A 21,831-nucleotide genomic window follows, 5' to 3' on the forward strand; every position below is an offset into this window, starting at 1 on the left:
ACGCAGGCTGAATGCAGTGTGACAACCCACTTGAAAATAATTATCCACTGCCCTGGCTGCAGAGACATCCGTTACCTGCTGGAGAAATGTGCTTTCACACACGTGCCCAAGCAGATGGAGTAAATTATTTTTTAAATAATTTTCTCCTTCCAGGTTTCAAAAGTTTCATCCTGCTAGTTACTTAGTCACATACATACCTTTAGAAAGCATTTTTCTTTTAAAGGAGGTACATTTTAAATGCACTGATTTGGTGACTGACTGGATGCTCCTAACAAAGGCTTGCCTTCTTGAGGGTATATGTTTGAATTATCTCCATTAGCACTTCCATGGAGAGTGTGTGTTCCAGTTTGCATTTTTAATAGATCTCCTCCCACAGACAGATCTTTCAAGGTAATAAATCTTAACTATAACAGAGGCTAGTAGTAAATAGATGTGGTTACAGTCCTAATACTGATAATATCAGCTCAGTCCTTAATGGGAAATGTTGCTGCCAGAATAATTCACTACCACTGCTGATGGCTGAAGACTAAGCTGGCATGAAAAAAGGAGCTCCTGAAGGAGCCCTCTGCCAGGCTGTGACAGAAACGTGCAGACAGGAAGCTATTTGTGGCTAAGGGAGCTTTATTTTGGGTGCTACCAGAGTGGGTTTCTTGGAAGTGCTAAATTCACTTTAAAGGAATTAAATGTCAGAACCCTGTGCTGAAATGCTTTTTGGTTTGTTTTGTGATGATTTTGTTTTTCAACATAAGAGAACAGTATATAAAGGCTACTTGTATCTGATAAAATTGGCCAAACCAAAGCCCTCACCTTTATCTTCAGTCCTGTGGCCATGGGACCTCTGAGAAAAGAAAAGAGGAATTTTTTTACTCGTGTCTACCTTTGGTGAACAAAAGTTGTTTGCCCAAAATTTGGAGCTGCTGGTTGTCTCGAAGTGGGATTCTTGAGTCCTGTCAACCTGGGGCAGCAGAGAACCAAACTGCAAGGTCTTTCTTATTTCTTCGCATTTTATGGGACAACAAGGTCACTTGGGAGCTGTTTTGCTGGGAATCATTTCTTTCTCATCTCCGTTCTCTGTGCTTTAATCCACGCCTCCTAACCATACACTGTTGCTGAACTAAATTAACTGGTTTAGTGAAGACAGTATTCTTGATGTCAAACAAGTCTGTCTGGTCTCCTTGTAGAAAACTGTAATTGAATTTACCGCATACACCCACATAGACTTTTAGAGAAACACCTTGCTGGGCAGATCAGTAATAAAAAAGGAAGATGTAAAACCAGGGATATTAAAACCTCTGACATAACCATTTAAATACAGTTCCCCAGCACAGTGCGCTTACAAGTCTGCCTTCAGATCCCAGGGTTAGTTTTCAGGGATATTTTTTGGTTGCATGGATCTGTTGGGTTTGCAGCTGTAGGGAGGAAGAGAGGACTGACTTGGCTGGAGTCTCCTTGCACAACCAACCAACCCTGCTTCCTGTCTCCCTGGAGCCCCTCCAGCTTCAGGAGTCCAGCTACAGCATGTCCTCTGCCATGGGTTTGTGGTGTATGGCATTTGTCAGGGGAGGGGCTCTCTCCTCCCCACTTGTGCCTTTGTGGTGGTGCTGCACTTGCAGTCCTGCTTAGATCCTGTCCTTGGGCACGCTGCAGTCCTGGGGTCTGTGCTTTTCCTGTGGTGTGCATGAAGGGCTGGGCATGCTGATCCCTCGAGGCAGCAGGAATATTCACTCAGTTGTAGCTAATCCCTTTTGTGCTATCTTTCTTTGAAATCATTCATTGCATTGGGGTAGACATTCTTTCTCCTTGGCAGAATGACTTTGCCAGATTTGTGAGGCTGAGCCTCCGACATTTGTGCTGCTATCCTTTGGGGACAGGGAGAAAGGGGCTTTGGGATAACGTTCTCAGCTGGATGGCATCCAAACAACAGTCAAACAACCTGCTGATGTTTGACTCAACTATCTCTGATGCCCCTTAGTCTTTAGAGCAGCTGATTTAAGTGGAGAATACTGTACTCCTTGCAAATAAACAGTTTACTGAGGTGTTATTATGCCCAGTGTTAGTCTGCAGCCTGGTTTTCTTCCCAGCTGTGTCCCCTTGCCATCTGCACCCCACAGGTGCTACTTCAGTTCATTACCGGGTCTTCACTGTGGAAGCTGTCTGTGCGTCACTGCAGCGCTTGGACCAGGCTTGATCCCTGGTGTGCATCATCAAAGCTCCTTAAATGTGCCCACACAGACCTGTGACCCACAGACAGCTGGCACACAGGGATCTTCTGTGGTCTGGAAGGAAGGAAGGAGACAGTCAGGTGTTGGTATGTGCCCTTGTCATGGTTTTCACCGGTTCCTTGTCAGTTGTAAGGTGTGTGTGGGAGGCTTCTGATTGGAGAGAGACTTGAGTGTAGGAAGGGAGGGAGAGAACTGTTGATAAAGGAAAAGTTAAAATACTGCCTAAAGTTGTAGAAAGAATGCTAAAATACACCAGTCCTTTTGATACAAGTAGTGCTTATGCTATTAATGCCTTAAAAACTCTTATTTCTGTGAATGTTTGTTTGACATAGGGTGCAGTGTCCTTAACACAGACAGATCTCTCGATCTGTGGATGAAAGACAGATAGCTGTTATGGCTATAGCCTATTGCAGCAAGAGAAAGCCAAACAATTTGCATTGCCCAATATATTGAAGGAAATCTAATAGGACGGTTGAGGAAGATAGCAAGATTAGCTTGGTGAAGATTATTTGTTGCTAAACAGACTCTTCAGTGTTTCCCTCAGCCCTGACACACAATGAACTGCTCCACCCAGGGCCTTCCCATTTGCTTCATGGCTCACTTGATTTTGATGGGTTTATTGTGAAACAAGATTTATGGAGCCCCAGGAAGGAATAAGATTGAAAATTTCCGTTCCCTGTGTTCCCACAGAGGAGCCCCCACTGTCCGTTCAGGGTGCTGGTTAAAGGGATTGGAGAGGGATCTGGCTTTCAGGTCCCATGATCAAACTGTGTTCCCTTTGCAGTCACTGACTTGAGAAGACTGAGTGGCTCTGCAGATCCATCTCTCAGATTTGTTGCCCTGTGCAGGGAAAACAACAGCACCTGCCTTCCTAACATCATAGAATAAATTTTAAAATTAATTTGTTTTCAGAATTAAAATGTTTAGATTTAATTTTGATTTCCTGTAGGAGCTGTCACATTTTCAAACTGTTCCAGGCAGTGTGGCAGTATTAGCTCCATTCTTCCACAGTGCCAAATAGCCCATGCAATAGCAAGCTTCCATTGGCAGGAGATTGATGAAAAATGCTGTAGATCGTGGGATTTGTGACAAAATTACAGATGGTGGTGGTGATTCAGAAGCACAGGTCCTTGTCTCCTCTCTCATCTGCCCCGTAGCTAGATTTTTCTGCCAGAGGACACAGGTTTGTGTGAGGGTAATGGTCTGGCTGTCAGGATGCTCTTCCCTGTGGGATCCTGCTAGCTGGGTTCATCCAGGTACTATCCTGGCCCTTGCAGCCTGCCCTGGCCCTGAAAGGGTTTGTCTCATCTATGGGCAGCGGCTCTGTTGTCAGAAACAAAGCAAATCCTGATCACCATTGAAGAAGCGGATACGCCCTGTGTTTCAACATCTGAAACCAGGCCCATCAATCTGAAGCTATTCCCCACTCCCTGTGCCAACAGCTCCATTGATGACTACACTCCAGGAAGAAAACAAATTGCTTTTCCCCTCACTGTAATGTCAGCCCACCATTTGGAGACTCCCCCGCATCTTCCTTTTCATGCTGGAGGTGGTGCACTCATCTCTGTGACCTGCAAGCATCTGCTTCCCTGGTTTTCCGCTTGGTCGCATCTCTGTTTAGACACTGCAGTGCCCTGTCCCACATACTAATTACTGACTTTTTGCTTCTGAGGAGCTTGATTCATTCTGGCACATTTTCCCATGTGAAACTGGACTTAGAGCCTTGGAAAATATCTTAATGGGCATCAGATTAAGTCTGAGTTTAACCCCAAACTGGCTGCTGTGTCTGAGCTAAGAGGGACATCTTTCAGACGGCAGCTGTGGTAGTGTGAACCCTCTCCCCATGGAGGTCTTTGCTTCAGGAATACCCCCGTGAAACGGGGATGTTCTTGCCCTGCCCTGGCAGAGCTGGTGCTGCCTGGGGAAGGAGGTGTTTGCACTGGCACCACCTCATCTCTGCTCTCCTGGCTGTGCTCCGAGTGGATGCTCTTGTGTGTGTGGCTGCAGCAAGTGAACGCTCTGTAAGAAAACACCTTTTGCTTTTCCTCACTATCAGGCTCTTGATGCTTGTCTTGACTGCTCCACAGGAGCAGTTTCTGTTCAGGGCTTGCTGCTGCCAGGTCCTGACCAGTCTCTGGGAGGACACACAGCCTCAGCTTCCAGAGTCTCTGGCTGCTGCTCTGGCCAGGGCAGACCGTCACTGTGCAATGTGCACCTGGGCTTGCAGCCTGCTGAGGCTGCTCTTTTCCCCTGAGGCTTGTGTTGGTTTTCCCATTCTCTTGACAGTGCAGAGGGACAGGTGTTGTTACCTTGTGCACCTGCCAGCCCTGAAGAGAGCCCAGGTGTGAGGCAGTTTGGGGAAGTCCAGGGTGGAGAGAGTTTGGTTCAGTCCCTACTCAGCAGTTCCTGTGCTGCCGCTTGAGTTCACCATTTCAGGAGTGTCTTCCACATCATTGCACTCAGAGTTTATTTTTGAAAAGGAAGCTTGTGTATTTGCAGCCTAAGCAGAGACCACTTTCTCATACCCAGAGGATTTGGCAAAGCCAGCTTTTGGGGGAAGAAGAGCTGGTTATGGGACAGAGGCATTGGGCTGGGACTTGGGACAGTTTTGACCACTGCCCAGATGTGCAAAGCATGTCTTTTGTGTCCTTGCCTCACCACATCTCTCCCTGCCTCCATTTCCACATGATGAATAGAGATTAAAACCAGTTTCTTTCCTTTTTTTTTTCTCGTCTGGTTTTTGGATCAGGAAACATCTCTTACTGTGTTCAGTAACCGATCTTTGAGTAAAAGGGTTTTGTCCTTAGGAGTCCGAAATGCTGCCAGTGCATAAATAAAAGCCATGAATGGCATCCTGGTGGTGCAGCAGGCAGGAGGGCTCCCTGGCTCAGGGGCTGGACTCAGCTCTCTCTTCTTGCAGTAATTCTACCTGTCAACCCCGATTAACTCAGAGACTGTTTCAAAGGTTTGGCAAGAAGGGAGGACTTCCCTCCTTTCAAAAGAAATATATTAATTTTGTATTTTTGAAGTCAACACAGACAAACAATCCTTGCTTAGCTACTCCTGCAACAGAGACCTTTCATTTAGGTACTGAAGACCCATTTGACCTATGTGTCATTTAAGACTCTTTTCCTAACCTACCTACCTCTCTCAAAATAAAAGTCCTGTCTCTTGTTGAGCATGTGTTACATTCTGGTGGCTTCAAGCACAGACTCGAAGAGGTGATGTAGCCCTCAAAACCTTGTCCTATGCAGCCTGGTCAGGCTTCAGGCTTCCTTTGAGATGAACCTGATAAATTGAGGAGGGAGCCACAATTAATCTTCCCCATAGTCATCCCTTAACAGCTTAACCTTTTTGCTGTTACACTTGATGAGTCACTTTGTAATTTCAATAGAATTTCACTTTTTCAATGTATTTGGTTCCTGTCTTACCATGATGACTGTTTTTGTACCTTTGGCATATGAGAGATTATGACTTATTTATTTATACACTTAATGGAACTGTTGGTGCTGGCTGATTCTTTTTTGCCAGGTTCATAGTTCCATAATGTTTGACAAATTTGCCAGAACTTGCTCCTTTTCTTCCTTTTCTGTAAGGAGATCTAGTTGAACTTCTTTTGAACTGCAACCATCAAATGTATTTTGATGAAATCTAAGAAGCTTGCATGAGCTTTCCTGTGTCTTGAATTTGTGACTTTACAAAATTATTTCCAGTATTTTTCTGCTAATAATATTTGTATGTAAAGCTCTGACTAGCAGTAAGCACAGTTGTTTTTACTGTGTTCCGGTTTGGATTGATACATTTTGCAATCTTCATTCTCATTCTGTTTCACTTTTGTTTGATGCAGTGCTTACCTGCAGCCCTATCCCAAAGCGCTGTGTGTGTCAGTAGCTGTGTGCTCTGCTGCAGAGCAGGCTGCCTAGTGATGGTCAGGGAAGCTTTTTGGGATGAATAAAATACCCGTCTCTTTCATGGCTTCACTCTGAATCATCTGCCTTAAATTTAAGGGTACAAAAAGTGTGTCTCAACTGTATTGAAATTAGATTAAGAGTTGCAGGATTAGCTCTTCTGCAATTTCAATGTCCCTGTGGGTTTGGGGCCCGTGGGGATTTAAGCACATAAATAGGATTTGTGCCCGTGCGTTGGTCGGCGCGAGGCAGGGCAGGGCTGGCCACGGCACCTCTGGAGAGGTGCAGGAGGGGCTCTGCCCAGCGAGGTCCTGCCCAGCCTGCCTTGGGCTCTGTGCTCCGATCCCGTGGTCCCTGTGCTGGAACCAGCTGGGAGCTCTCTGGCAGCGTGTTTATGATGTCTCCCACCCCTGTGGTGGAAAAGCTGACCTTGTATCTCAAATCCAGCCTTATTGCCAAGCTTTCCGTCTGGTCTCTTGTTTCTGACCAGGTTTCTTTTATCAGCCCTTCCTTCAGATGCTCGCCATATTTTCCTCTTCAGTTATTTCACTTTCTCCAGCACTCCACTGTTGTAAACTTTATTTTCCATGCTTCAAAGCCTTAGTTCTGTGTCTGGCTTCCTACTCAAATCTCAATCCTGCATGCTGAAGTGTCATGTTCAAGTCCCTGCTTGATGGATTTCAATGTTCACTGGATGTGATTTGACATCAACTTGTCTGGAAAATATTGCACTTATATTTTTCAGAAAAAGATACCATGAGATATTTCTATAATAATTTCAGCGAGAGCCCACCTGTAGATAATGGGGGACTTTGAAAATCTCAAGTGAAGCAGAGCTTTGCTTAGGAGATCATGGGAAATAAAATGGTGTAAGATATATAAATTTAACATTTTTCATAATAAGTGAAAAGGAAAAAGTCCCACTCCTGTTTAATTGCAATACTGAGCTTTCAGGCTCATTTAGAGCTGGAAAATACTGTTAGTTCATCAGATAAAGAGATCAGAGGTGACTTACCAGTTAATTTTTTGCCTTCATTATGAACATAGAGAGGTAAAATTCTGCTTGGTCTCTGCTGTCCTTAACTTAAATGGGAGTTGCACAGCGTCTGGGACGCTTAACTCTGATGTCACTATGTAAGCTTTGGTTTTTTTCCTCTTAACTAAAAGCACATGGACTTTGTCTTTTTAGGCCCTCCATCTGCTCCCCAGCACCTGATTTCCAACGTCAATGAGACCTCAGTGAACCTGGAGTGGAGTCCCCCCCAGAACAAAGGTGGCCGGGAGGACATCTCCTACAACGTGGTGTGCAAGAGGTGCGGGGCCGGCGAGCTCAGCCGCTGCCGCTCCTGTGGCAGCGGGGTGCACTTCAGCCCCCAGCAGAACGGCCTGAAAACCACCAAAGTCTCCATCACCGACCTCCTGGCACACACCAACTACACCTTTGAAGTCTGGGCGGTGAATGGAGTGTCCAAGCAAAACCCCAGCCAGGACCAGGCTGTGTCAGTCACTGTGACAACTAACCAAGCAGGTAGGAACATAAACAGCAATTCCCTTCCCATCTCTGCTGCCTGTTCTGTAGGAAAGCTGTGATTTCCATTACATTTAGCATTAGCAAATGAATGCGAGGAGCCCTAGGATGCGTAACTGGGTCAAACCCTTATTTTCTGGTGATTTATATGGATAGTTTAAATACTTCAGAGGCAGGGAGAGAGAGGAGGGTTTGGGTGCTGTGTCTGGGAGCAGGCTGTGCTGCAGCACACTGGCAGGACTGGGAGGCTTTCTGCAGAAGCACAACAGCCTGGCTGCCCCGATCCCTCCCTGGCCCACCAGCAGCTCTGCTTGTTGCAGGGGACACCCTGTACAGGGACACAAGGATGTCCTTGGTGTCTGCAGAGGGCAAAATACGTGCCTGGGGAGCACAGGGTTGCGCTCCTGGCCCCCTTGAAAAAGGGCTGTGTAAGATTCAATGAGCGGAACGAGTGGGCGCCCGCTTGCCTGCCTGCTCGCTCTCCTCTCCTGGAAAGTCAATTAGATTCTGTCCCCTTGTTAAAGAAATACCTCCTTAACCTGCTGCTGACAATGTTTCGATTGATCAGAGCTGGCATTGCTGTGGAAATCCTATATGAGCTTTCAACTTCATGCTGACTGATTTTTGCGTTCCATTCATCTGGGAGAGTGAAATACTATTTCTACTATTTCTGTGTATACGAGACTATTTCAGATACCCTGGGCAGCTCTGATTTTTGGTACCCCATGCTTGACCTAGTAAGGGCAAAGTCTGCAGCAGCAGATTGCCATTTTGTTTTGATGCTAATTTGTTTAATCTTTTTCTTTAATTCCATTAAAACATTTCAGAAACGAAAAAGAAAAGCCAGCTTGGGTTTAACACACAGGGTTCCAGTTGAATTTTTAATTTAATGCACAAAATTATATACATTTGAATATGACACTCTTCTAAATGCAAATGAGATATCCAGACTGTCAGACTGGCTACAAGACCGTCAAACCTGTTATCTGATGGCTCAGAGTGCTGATTGCCTTCAGGTCCCACAGATGTTGCAGGCACTCAGCACCTCGCAGCGTAGCTTACAGGGTATCATTTATTACCAGGCTTATGGTGTATGAGACAGTATTAATATTGCATATTTTGATAGGACCAGACCAAAAAAATATTTTGAATTCTGTTTCCTAGTAGGTGTGTGTGAAAAATAGGTAGGCATAGTCTAAATCTGAAAATTTTAGCTGTAGTCCAGGACATGTCAGTATTACCAGTGAGAGATACATTCAATTTTGCAGTGACAGTTACAAGCAAAATTGTCAAGTCCATGCTGAAGCGCCTTTGAAAATCTGGTCCAGTGCTTTTTTTGTTCTTCATATACAGTTGACAGCATCCCTTTTAAATTATGATTCAAAAATTCAAACCACCACTTTGCCTAGTGAAAAGAAGACTAATAGAGAGCAGGGGCTATTAGGGAGTCTTGGGAGAAAGCCGTGGGAGAGTGCTGTCATACGCTATAGGAAAAGAGAAGGTTGAGAACAGCAGCAGGGACAGTGTTTTTGTGCTGTGAATGCCTAGCAAAGAGAGTATTTCTGACTGATTTTGGCATGTGTAAGGATTAGTGGATGCATATATGCATGAATAAGCGAGCAGGATCCATCTACCGTGTGAAAATTCTACCATCTTATGCTTTTATATGCAAACCAAAATCTGATTGAATATGCAAATGAGAATTGATTTTGTTTATTATCCATGAGTAGTATTCTTCCCATGAGGAAATTTGTATTTTTGCCAACATTTCCAATTTCAAAACATGCCCGGTTTATCAAATGCGTCAGAGGGACGGAGAAAATTATACTGGTATAAATGAAAATTAACTCTAAGGTGCAGTGTTCTCCTGTTCTTCGTACAACTTTGTGGTTTCTGCTGCATAGGCGATCTAAACAGAAATGTGTGGCCTAAACCTACAGATCCCAGCTGAGATAAATAGCTTTACATATGCAAATTGTCCCATTGATTTTGGTGAAACTGCTTGCTTGAGTAAAGGTTTGTAACGTTAGACCCTTGGGTTTTACAAGTACTCATCTGTTTAATCATTGTAAATGTGTGTCTGGGGTGCATTAAAATCCTTGTGCCACTAATTTTCTTTCACTATATTTCATTATAAAGAAATCATGTCATCATGGTGCACTGCCACAGGCTTGATTTTCATCTTGCACCTTTCTTACACTAATGTAAAGCTGCCTTGGTTTCTTTAAGGCAATTCTAAATTCAGATTAGAGCCAAGCTCCTCCCTTAATAGCACTTCTTCCCTGTTTTACTAATAAAAATGAAGCCACCAACACCAAAAATTTGTAAATTACTTCATTGGTCGTATTCTCTATGCTTGTTCTGGAAAAAAAAATGCTGTCAATATGGGGAGGTTTTTTTTTAGTTCTTTACATATGAGCAGTGCTTTTGGGTTGTCTTCTGGAGAATTTGCTAGAACTTTGCAAGAGGTTCACCTCTGAGTTAAATTCAGTAAAAATGATAAATATGCAAGAGACCAGGGAATTCTTCCTCATAACAACTTGACCTTCCAAATATGCACCTGTAAAATCTGAAGAAAATAGGCGGAATTTTTCCAAGCAGTTTTTGATGTGAGGCTCAGGAATCCGGGTGTCTGTGTGCTTGCTTGCCCCTGTGGAAGGTGTGCATTTGGAGGCAGGCAGAAAGCAATGAGAAATCACTTGTGGTATATTCAGCACAAAGTTGATGGAATGCATTGCAGGGACATAAAAGGTGCAGTTGAAAAGCACAGGTGGGTTTTTGTTTGCTTTTGTCGTTTTACTCCTGAGATAATGAAATGAGGCAGTTTACTTTCCACTCTTCGTTTAGAAACTCTTTTCAGTTTCCAGTACTGTAGAAAAGTGTTTAAATGAGAATAAGATTTGCCATTCAAAGTAGGATCAAAAATCGTTTGAAAAAGTATTTTTTCTGCTTCTTTGGAAAAGGTATTGGTTTTTATAGCTTGCTTTTTTTTCCAAAAAAAGCTAAATTTCAGGCTTTGAAGCAAGTAAAATTTTATATCTTCTAGTGAAATATTTCAGTATTGTGACATTTTAAGAATTTTGAATTAATTCAGCTCATTGTTCTGCATGTTTAGTGTATTTTTTTTTTTTTTGAGTTGGGAACCATTACTCTTTTCCCATATGAAATTAAAAAATTAGAAAATTCAAGGATGGAACACCGAACTGCTGAAACTTGGAGCCAATGTCCTTATCACAATGAGAACTGCAAGTGCTGATATTGGGGGTCTCACTACTGGCAGTGGTGGCTTTTGGGCTTTCACTTTTCAGTGAAATGAAATCAGCACTTTGTCCATCTTTAAAAATTGTGAAATGATTTGTGGAAGAGGTGCAGGCCAGCAATTCTCATGTGATGCAGCTAGGAGAAGCTAATTTCAATGAAGAACTCTATCAGGCTGTTGAATGAGTAGGTCAGAAATCTCTGGGCTTCTTGGTTTTTTGTTGTGTTTTTTTTTTTTTTTTTTTTTTTTTTTTCTTTTGCTAAGGTTAATGCTGTGAAGCTGTTCAAAATTAAAAGTAAAGCTCTCAATAAAGAGATCTTGTTCACAGCATGCAGGAAGCTTGTGTGGTTTTCTTTTGAAGATGGGCTGAACAGTTTATGTTTTTATTAAGGATGAAACAGTTGGGCTGTTTGTGTCTCCAGCCTGAGAGGCAGGCTCCCTGCTCCATCCCCTGTGTGCCCGTCCGAGGGGGCACTGCCACAGGGACAAGGTTTTTGCATGGATGCTGAAGGCATTCGTAAGGCAGGGGAGTGGTGTGGGGGCAGAGCCTGCACAGGCTTAAATGAGATTTAAAATTCAAACTTATTTTCCTACTTGCTTGGCTCCCTTTGTTTTGTTTGCATTTTTTGAGGGAAGGGTGTCCTGCTCGCTCTTTTGCTTGCTGGAGTTAAAGCAGTTGATATTTCTGAATAAACAAACTGCCTGGTGATTTGTTACCTTGTTAGGTTACCTTGGGCTCTGTGTTTCCTTAAGTGGATTGGCAGAGCTGGATGGATGCCGGATGTGCCAATTAGGATGAAAATACAGTATATATAAAGAAACTTATTTCTCCTGTTGCATTGCCCTGGACTTTTCAAGCTGCCTGTGCTCAGGATCAAGAAATGATCTGTCTGGAGAATACCTCAGGCTCTCTGTCCTGGTTATTGCTGCTCCTGCTGTCACTGCTCTGCCCAGCCCCTCTGTGTGTGCAGTGCCCCTCTCCTGGCCTGTGCAGCTGAGTGTTCACTGTCCCAGAGCTGCCCCATCCCTGGCAGAGCAGGGAGCTGGTGGTGCTGCAGACCTTGCCCCTCTGCTGTGTGCTCCCCCGGTGCTGCACTGGAGCTCAGAGCCCTGCAGTGCTTCAGTGTCCTTTCCAGGCTGGAGCTAAAATGGGTCACGGTGCCACCAGGATTTCAGCACCCCAGAGGATCCACGGGAATTGAGTATTCTTCTGGGACAGGCGGCAGGCAGTTGTGGTGAACCCAAAATACTGACTTGCAGCGCAGGGAAGGGAAATGTCAGCTGTTACTCAGTTTTATTTAGCCTTTAGGTTTGTTTGTGTTAATGTTCTTAATTCCTTCACTAAAAGAAAAAAAACAAAACCCAAATCTGAAAGATCCCATTCCCTTGAGGATGATGGTATTTTAAGTCAGAAATGGCAAGGGTAGAGGAGAAGGAATTGGGAGTTATGACTCGTAAGTTCTACTGGACTTTTTGGTAGGGGAATAGATATTCCCATTTTGCATTTTGGTGGGTCTTCTTTGAAAGCCCACATTTCCTTTCAAATGCTGATTAGCATTCCTCACGTGTTGTACAGAACAGCACAGAAAATGCATACAAGGTCTTACATTATGCCAGTGTGGTTTAGCCTGTGCTGAGCTACATTTGCAGTCAGTAAAAATTCATGGACATACATTGCCCTTGGTCAGTGTGTACTCCTCATGTCAAAAAAATAATAGTTGCTCAGGCAGATCAAAAGCAATGCATGCCAAGGCCAGGAAAGCTAAGGATTTTAGTATTTTCTTTTTAATGCACTATTTTCCTGGATATTTATAACTTACCTATAAAGAATTGCTCTGTAGTGAAACATCAAAAGACATTGTTAAGTAGATTTCAGTCACAGAGCTTTCTTTAGATGACAGCATGAACACCCTTAAACTACTACTGGAAAATAAAATTAACTGTTACTCTGAAGGTTGATCAATCCATCTGATTCTCTAAGCTCCCTCGTGTTCTCTGAGTATAATCCTGGTTTCAATACAAGTGATAGTAAATAATTTCTGTTTGCTGAGAGTGAACATAACATTTTTAATTTTTGTGTGTGGTGATAGTTATGTGCATATTAAGAATCTTATCGATAGGGAGGTGCTGAAGGAGGTTAATTATGATTTTAAAAATCGTGATGTCTGTAGTCATTCAGACTGCTAGTTTTATGCTCAGCTCTTGCAAAAAATGTTCCTTTTTTAATGCAGTCCTGGTGAAGAGCTGTTTATTGTTGTGTTGAAACATAATTTTTGAAGGGCTGTATAACCCCAAGGAAGACTTCATCTCCAGATAGCCGGCAAAGGAGCTCCATGAATGTGAAGACAGAATTCATCATGCACTCGTGTCACAGTTTCACAGACCCTATGAAATAGTGGAAGCTGGCAAAATAAGTCATTTTCTCTGCTGGCATCCCCCTTCCCTAGTGAGGCTGTGGGGATGCTCGCCCACATCAGCTCCCCCTCCACAGTGGCTGGGCTCTCCAGCCCAGTCCCTGCTGGGTTCCCGGGGGGGATGTGGGGATGGGGCCGTGCTGTGGGGTTTTGTGGAGGGAAGGATTAAGGTGCTGGGCCAGGCTGTTCCTCAGGAGTGTCTGGACCTTTGGAGGATGTTGAGGTGATGTCCAGCTCGATGGCCCACCTGGGAAAGGTGCAGGGGGATGAGTGAGTTCATGTCATTGCCCAAGCAGAGGAGTGAGTGGTACTCCAGATGTTGGGCACAGCTGGCCTGCCTGTAGCCTTCACAGACATCCAAGAGGCAATTTAGTTTTTTATTTTTATTCTAAGTGCTTGCTACAAGCACAGTCCCACCCTTTCCAGTTACTTGTTCCCTGCAGCCAAAGGATACAAATAGCCTGTTCCAGTAGTCCTTTTTCAGGCACACAAACCCGTGAGGAAACTCATGCACGTATCTGGGTGTGTATAAACAGTCACAGCACCCTGGCCACCCAGTTCCCAACAAGCCTGATTTAAAATAATCTCTTGGCAAACATCTGGATGCGTGCCAGCTGTCCAGAGCATGGGAAGTGTGTGTGATACTACCGGCTTCATTCTTTTTTTTGTACAATGTCAGGGTAATGGGAAAAGGGAGCTGCAAAGGGGTGTTCTTACTTTGCTTTAAGGTGTTTGTACTAAGGATGATAGACCAGCAATCTCCTTATTCCCCAAATGGAGCTGTGTCAAGCCTGAATTCAGTAGGAAAGAAAATCAAAACTAGTAAGCAAGGACATGGAAAAGGGGTGATCCATGAGCATGACACTCTGAGTGATTTCTTACAGAATCTTGCAGAATTGTAAGGTAGTTATATGCAACTTTCACATTTTAAATCTAAATCAGTGGGGTTTCTAAGGCTTCACGTTTTTCTGCTAGATGTGAGCAGCAATCCCCCCTGCACGTTGTTCAAGTGGGAGGGTTGGAACAAGCTGCCTGCTGTTGTTGGGTTTTATCTGCCCTGATCAGTGAGGTGATCTGCCAGGACGTGCAGGACAGCCTTTTCTTCACCTGCCTTTTCTTCCCCTGCTTTGGCTTTTAAAAGGTCTTGTGTTTTGGCTTTGGACATCTGAAGATTTACATTGAATGAGTTACTGCGAAAATTTCTGAAGCAAACCAAACGGTGTATTTTGGGAAACCACATATCTTCAATGCAGTGGGAGATCCAGAAAGAAAAGTGATCCTAGCGCTAGAAATTGGGAATTGTGTGGAACTAAACAGTGGGGAATACTTTTGAATGGGCAAATTTCAGCATGGAGCATGAGATTTCTCAGAGACTTGAAGATGTCATGTGTTGACTGCTTCAGGTTTCTTCTGCTGCACGTTTAATTATGTGTGTAAGTTTAAGTGTCTGAGTAAGGAGCTTCTCCAAGCTGGCAGATGCAAGTGGGAGTTTCTTCTTAACAACTCTGTGTTCTTGCAGAGGCTTTATCTGATGGTCTGTAATAAATGTGTAGTTATAGGCATACGTGCTCCTGTCTTAAAAACAAAACTGGGAAAACTATTGTTGAGAAGGATTAAATTATTATTTTAAGGTAACTGCAGCATTCCACAAAGAAATAATAATTAAAATAACAACTGCCTGCTTTCTGGCAAAGCTGTCTGCACCACCCATTTCCATGAATTTGTATTCAAGGTGGGGGATACAAGTCTTAGTTGGAAGGAAAAAAAAAGTGCTTTCTAAAGATCCTTAGTAAATAACCAGCTTCAGGGTTCAGTGAACAGCTTAGACAAGCTGCATGTCAGATAGAGCCAAGATGTAATTGCAGCATTTAAATAAAAGTTTGGTCACATTTTTTAAAAGATCTCATGGCTTGCTATGGAAAATGGAATTCAGTTACACATCCTCCTAGGAAAGAGATGCTTAATTTCAGCATTGGGTAGTGTTGATCATATTTAAGTCGTATAAATTTACTTCAAGGAGGCATAAAATTGTGGTCCCAGTGATGTTGGTACAGACGAATAGTTACCAAACTGACAGAGATGGAGATGCGGTCCTGCAGCTTTTATTTGCCCTGGACTATTTAACTGTGTGCTCACTTTCCCTGGCAGCAAATTGAAATTTCCCATTCATGGAGCTTGACGATCGCTGTGAGCACTTCCCTTAAACAACTGGCACAGAAATATTTTCATGTGGAAGGAGAATTTGCCCAAGAATGTTTGTGGCTACTAAATGTTTAGATGGGCTTCTAAATTCTCTAGTTGTTTTTGCAGCTGACTAAATAAATTGGAAAGCAGCCAGAGAGACAGCAGAGTCCAGTCGGTAGTTCAGCAACAATAAAAGGCTTTGGAGAACTTTATCAAAGCTTCCATTAACCCCCTGCTGATGTCCTCAAACAGGATTTTTTTGAGAGAGTAGAAACACAAAAGCTAGGCTGCACAACTGCCCCTGTGTGTCCATTCACAGTTTTTAAATCCACACAGTTACTAATTAAAATGCCATGCAGAGTAGTACAAATAAACATCACTAGTCCCTGAAGCCCAAAAGTTTCTGCATTGGCTCATAGTTTGGAGGGCAAGATGCTGAACTGACCCCAAAGGGTGGGTGAAGCAGCCCATTCTGGTTCAGATAGTCTGTCCTTGTGAAATGTGTGTCAAGTCCATCCATATGCATGAAATCCCACTCCCAGAATGCCATCCCAAGGCAGCCCGTTATATTTTATTTATGTGTTGCATAGCACTGCGCTAAACCGTGAGGGCTAAATAGAGCTGTGGCATGCCTGCTGGCTCTCTATAATCATGTTTGCCAGCTTCTGGTGGACATCAAAATGCTGAGCACACGAGTGAATACTGCTTCTTTCATTGAGAAATGTCACTTCAGATTTAGCCCCACATGTGAACTGGTGTGCAGGGAGCGCTTTATTATCATGGCAGGGCTCCAGTGGGCTTCCCCTCCCAAACAAAGTGGGCAAATGCGTAGCCTCTCTCTGCATCCCCTTGAAGGATTTCATGGCATCTCCTTAGATTAAGGTAATCTGTCTTCATTACTAAATTCAAGAACCAGAGCCCCAGAACTTCGAGTGCACTCTGAGAATGGATTCAGGGTCTTTGAAAATTCTGCTTTGGAAACTGGTGATAAAAAATGTTGACGGTGGTTTTGTATTTACTTTTTTTAATGCAGTCAAAAGAGGTGTAGGAAGCTCAAGCGTTTGTATTTTATTCCTGTGGTCATTTGTATTTCAAACCATCCCTTATGGAAAAATCCTACTGTTAATTTAAAAGAAAATGATAGCTTTTGTCTCAGCCTTCTGAACTGTTCCTGCAGAGTTTATTAGGACTTTTATCCCTGCTATCAAATTCTATCACCTAGTCTTAAAAAGACAATTGACTGATTCTGATTTTTTTATTAAATTCTTCTACTGCTCCATAAAATATCTTTGGTTTTGTCTGTATTAAAATCCATTTAAACTATCCATGGATTATTACAGTCAGAAAAACCCTTAAACTATAATGTGCTTTAGATATAAATGTCTTCCAATCCCACAGATTACCAAAGGCTAAAAGGAAAGCACTGAAATTTTTAATTAGCTTTTTATTATTTTTAATTTTCTATGTTGCTGTTAAGTGGTCTTATTGAGATCATAGAACCAAGACAGTTTTGACTGAGCAAAATAGGAAAGTATAGTGGGCTGGAAGAGGTGTCTCGTATATGAATTGAGTTTTGTGTGCTGTCCCATTTATTTCAGCAAACAAATCAAGGCATGATCTGGAGACAACCCGCTACAAGGGCTCCCTGGGAAGATTGTGCTTGTCTCAGTAACAGACTGCGTTCTTTAAATCTGTCCTCTGAATCAGCCCCAATTTATCTTTCCAGCATAAAAGGGAATGCAGATGGAGTAGCCACAGCCTCCCCTATAGTTTATCAGGATATGGTGCATGCACATAAATAAGGCAGAAAGTGACTGGAATATGTAAGTGACTGAGTCTTAAATCCCGTGTTTTTCAAACTCAGGGATGGAGCAGCCCAGGGGAGTCCTGGAGGAGCTGCAGGGGTTCGTGGGCTCTCCGTGGCACTGCAGATAGGGGGTGCAAGCCCAGTGGTGCCTTTGCAAGAGGTCAACCAGTGTCATCCTATCTGCTGGAATATGGGACTGGAAACAAAGGTCTGAACTCAGAATACAGACCAGCCTGTTTGACTGCTGCACAATTATTATTTTCATGGGCTTTTATTTGCCCAGACTTTTGCTCAGTACTCTTCCAGGACATAAATCTGACTGGTCTTTGTACAGGTCAACATCCTCATAACCTCACAAGGTTAATTTTTTTTTTTTCATTTTAATTTATTTATTTTTAGCATTAAAATTTTTCAGACTTCGTAATGGCACTTGCATTGCACAGGAAACCAATTATTCTTTGGAGTGTTTTACACTGAAGCAATCACCTTTAATATTTAATTGCTGATTCCACTTGGGGTTTTTCCAATTGACACAATTTTAAAATAAATAATGCACTGGTTTTCAGTATCCTGCATAAAACCAAAATAATGAAACCCCTTTATAAGTTTAATTATGTGCCACCTATGATGTAACTGGCTACTGACATCATGAACTAAGATTTTAATTTTAAGGTTTATGTGTTTCAGGAAGCTTAGGATTCTTCCCCAGTTTGTACCTCTTCACTTTTTTTTTTTTTAATGAATGGCAAACATAGGTAATTTTGCTTTTTGCAGCAACCCTGTGTGCAGAGTTTTTTCTCTCTCATCGGGTCTATTAATGATTTTTAATTTCCTGAACAAATCTGCCCGTTGTGAGTGAAGGAAAGGGGGTTTAATTCAGTTCCAGTGAAAGGACTTGGTGGGAGAGCTTCAAGTGTGAGTTAAGTGTGCTGTGGTCTGATTCTCTGTGGTACTTTCCAAAAGCACAGAGTATCTTTGTTCCCTGGAGAAGAGACATTTTGATGGGGGAGTATGGCAAAGTGTTTTGCAGCATCCTGCAAGAATGAGGATCTCCAAGTGCTGTCAGAGCAGTGTCCTTCACAAAGTGCTCCTAACTTGAGCCCAGAAAACCCAAACCTTGATTCAATCCCAAGCATTTCTCAACAGCACAGAGACAGAGATGCTATCATGTCAAATCCATCTAACCTTTGTACAGAAGGTACTTCACTGCAGTTCCAACTGAGCGCTCTGAATATCAACTAAAATTAAAATTTATAGCTTGTTCAGCTGTAATGTAAATACATAAATGCAAACCTTCTGCACCAGCCTCTTCTGTGTGATGGAGCTGAAACTAAATATGGCTGAAGTTCCTTACCTTTGGTGGCTTTGAAACAATTTATACTCTCAAGTGTTTAGGTGAGAATTGTGATTCTTATTGTTGAGTGAGTCCTGGGTTTGGATTCTGTTGGGTGCTACAGGCTCAGGAGGGCATGGCTCAGACCCAGCCTGCAGTTGCTGTTGGAGCTGTGGATCACAGTGCAAGTAAAATATTTATAATTTTATTACTTTTTAGAATCTTGCTATTTCTGACTTTAAATGATTGATCTGAGAAACTCAAATGGCAACGTCTAAGTTTCTGCTGTTACTGAAGCACTTCAGTAGTCAGGATGAGGCAATGTGGCCAAATCTATTTATTAAAATAGCGAATGATGCTTTAGCAGAATGAGTCATGCCGTTTATTTATTTATTTATTTTGTTTAGAAGATACTTCAGTATTTCCAAGGCATCTAAGTGGCAAATAGGGCAGAGGCTTCTGTTTGTCTGGATTTTAAAAAGGCTTTTAAGCAGCACTTTTTACAAAATCTAATATTCTTAATGCTCAAGCTAAGTGACAAAGGACGTTATTTAGCACATGTATATACATCATCTAGACATCCATGTTTCAAGTAAATAAAAAGTAACTGTGTGAGAACCAGGGAGAGCAGCGTTAGGAGATGTGTTGCCTTGGGTGCCACATGACACATTTGCCCCATAATGGATTAAGCTTTATGCCATAACTGTTGTGGTAACCACATGCTCAGGTGACTTGATGGTAAGCATAAGAAAGAACCACAGAACAGAAATGAGGCTTTCTCTTAATAGATACAGACATGGGGCATCAGGTGAGAGCTGTCCTGTGCCCTGTGAGACAAAGGGTTGCCCCTTTGGCTATTACAACAGCAGGGTCGGTATTTTTTATGTTGTTTTATGGATTATTAAAACACTGTTGTAAGAGGTTTGAAAGCTGTGCACAACAAGTGGTTTGCAAGGCACAGATACAGTAAGTTATTTCATTGGTTCTGTACAATTTAGGAACAGCTCTTCCCCTCTTGTGTGTTGGCGTATGACGTGTGTGCAAACCTGTCTTAACTGTGGGCGGGAGGATGGCAAAATGAAGGAGGAGTAGCTGGATGTTTGTGTGACTTGAGGAAGGGCTTAGAGAATGGGATAAGGGTCTCATTTGAGGGTAACTGGTGTTTCTTTAAGGGTAGCTTTGATTTCCTGGTGGAAGGGGCTGGGGAGGAGTGGAGTTTGTTTAGAAAAGGCAGCTCAGCAGATCCTCCTTCTGTGCAGTGCATGGGTGAAAGACAGGCTATGTCTGGGCAGGAATTAACTCTGGTGGCTACTTCTGGCTTCCTGGGAGGAACAGCAGGGTATGTGGGTGAGGCAGAGCTGCCCTGAGGGAAAGATGCTAAGGGGAACATTTTGCTCCAGACTACTTATTTTGAACTGTTGGGGAATGCTCCATTTCCAACATTATTATCTGCTTTAATAACTAGGGGTTATGGTCTCTAATTCCTCCTTTCAGCTCCCCCAGAGCCACTGTCCTCAGGGGTGCTGTACATTGTGTCACACCATCATTTCTGGTGGTCTGTGCTTGCTTGGACCAGCATCTGGGAAATAAGAGGATGATTACAGCATGTCCTTTCCACAAATGTCCCACCCAATTCAGGTCCTGGGGTCCTAGCTCTGGCCCACAGCAGTCTCTCTTTGTCTGGACTGCCTGGTCCATTTTTTCTGCTTCTCTCAAGCCAGTATAATGCAGTGGAGCATCAGTGTTGGCTTCTTTAGGCTACAGAATTTATTGCTGTTTATACTGGGTCAGATTCCAAGCTCAACTAGAGGGAAGAGTAACTGCAGCGTGACTTGCTTTGTGACCAGCGGCTCCAAATCTGCTCGGGTCAGACAGCTGCTGACTAATTCCCCATCTTAACAAATTACTTATAGCTCTAGAGTTTCTAGAGCAACTCATAGCTCAAAGTATGTTCACCCTTCCATGTTAATCATTCTAGCATTTAGAAATGTTTTGGTGCTGGGGTTTTTAAGTGGTTGTGATGTTCAGATAGATTTTTATAAATTGCCTTCCAACTGAAAGGCTTGTTTTCCTGTTTGTTTTAAACTGGCATTCATACATACAGGAAATACACAGTATTCTGCCATGTTTCTGTTGGCAACTATTAAGTTATCCTTGTCAGAACATGCCAACAGGATTTCTTAGCAAGCTAGCAGAAAGAAAACAAGCAGTTTTCAGATGAAACAGACCCCATGCTTGAGTTGTAATACAAATCTCTTGCTAAATGCTATGTAGATTCTATAATCTTATGGTTTAAGGCAATCTTTGAGATTGTAGGTTGCAGATTCAGATCTTTGGAGTAATTCCAGACCTGCATTGCATAAGCTGACATCATTATTTGGCCTTCAACATTGGAGGAGTCAGTACCTGAAAATAATGTATTGCTGTCAAGAGCTGGCCCTCTTTGATCCCCAGAACAAGCCATCTCCTGGGCTTGCAAAATCTTCTTCATCCTCCCCTCATTTCTGATGTAAACCACAGGGACCTCTGGTCCCATCTCAATTCCTGTAATAGTTTTGATCTAAATTAGAGCAGTTCTGGTATGTTGAAGTAGTCTGTGCTAAAAGTGACACACAACTGGATGTGCAGCCCAGAAAATATGCAGGCTCTTTGTGGATCCTCAGCAGCCACTGCTAGTCGCCAAGAAAAGAAGCTGGACTTAGGTGGTAAAAGTACAGCACTCCAATAATACTCAAATACTACTATTTGTTGTTGCTGAGAGCCTGGGTTTTCCTTCAAGCTTTTGATTTGATGCAAGTCAGAGCCAGCTTTTGTGGTTTGGCAAGATTTGCAGCAAAGGTTCTTTTGGGAGAGGCAAGAAATGAAAACTTTAAAACAGAGGAAATGTTTAAAACATAATAATACTGTGTTAACAGTCTTTAAAATCTCATTTTCTAGCCCCTTTCTTTATGAGCACGTCATTACAAACAACTGATGTGAGCTGGTCCCTAGGTTTGAGAGCCTGTTACTTGTTTTTCTCAGAGGTCTGTGACTGGGCTGCAGAGCCTGGAAAGCAAGGGAAGATCCCTCGTGCCTGTTATTTAGGGATGAAGGTGTCCTGTGAGAATATCTCGTGGCCAAGCTGGTGCTTTCCCTCAGCAGTGTAATTTCTAGCAAGAAGGAGGGAAAGTTTGGCT

At 43.0% G+C, this 21,831-nt stretch overlaps 1 protein-coding gene and 1 long non-coding RNA gene across 4 annotated transcripts in view; both read left to right on the forward strand.

Annotated features, from left to right (window-relative positions):
* Positions 1–21,831, forward strand: part of LOC137479575 (uncharacterized) — a 335,528-nt gene that overhangs the window by 205,964 nt on the left and 107,733 nt on the right. The window lies entirely within an intron of this gene.
* The window catches only part of EPHA4 (EPH receptor A4), a 103,952-nt gene that overhangs the window by 49,070 nt on the left and 33,051 nt on the right, over positions 1–21,831 (forward strand). For all 3 annotated transcript variants that reach the window (XM_068200986.1, XM_068200987.1, XM_068200988.1), the window contains exon 5: positions 7,320–7,658. In XM_068200986.1, coding sequence (XP_068057087.1) covers positions 7,320–7,658 — 339 coding nt within the window. The remainder of the gene's footprint in view (positions 1–7,319; positions 7,659–21,831) is intronic.

Source organism: Anomalospiza imberbis, chromosome 10, assembly GCF_031753505.1.
Source record: "Anomalospiza imberbis isolate Cuckoo-Finch-1a 21T00152 chromosome 10, ASM3175350v1, whole genome shotgun sequence".
NCBI classification, from domain to species: Eukaryota; Metazoa; Chordata; class Aves; order Passeriformes; family Viduidae; genus Anomalospiza; species Anomalospiza imberbis.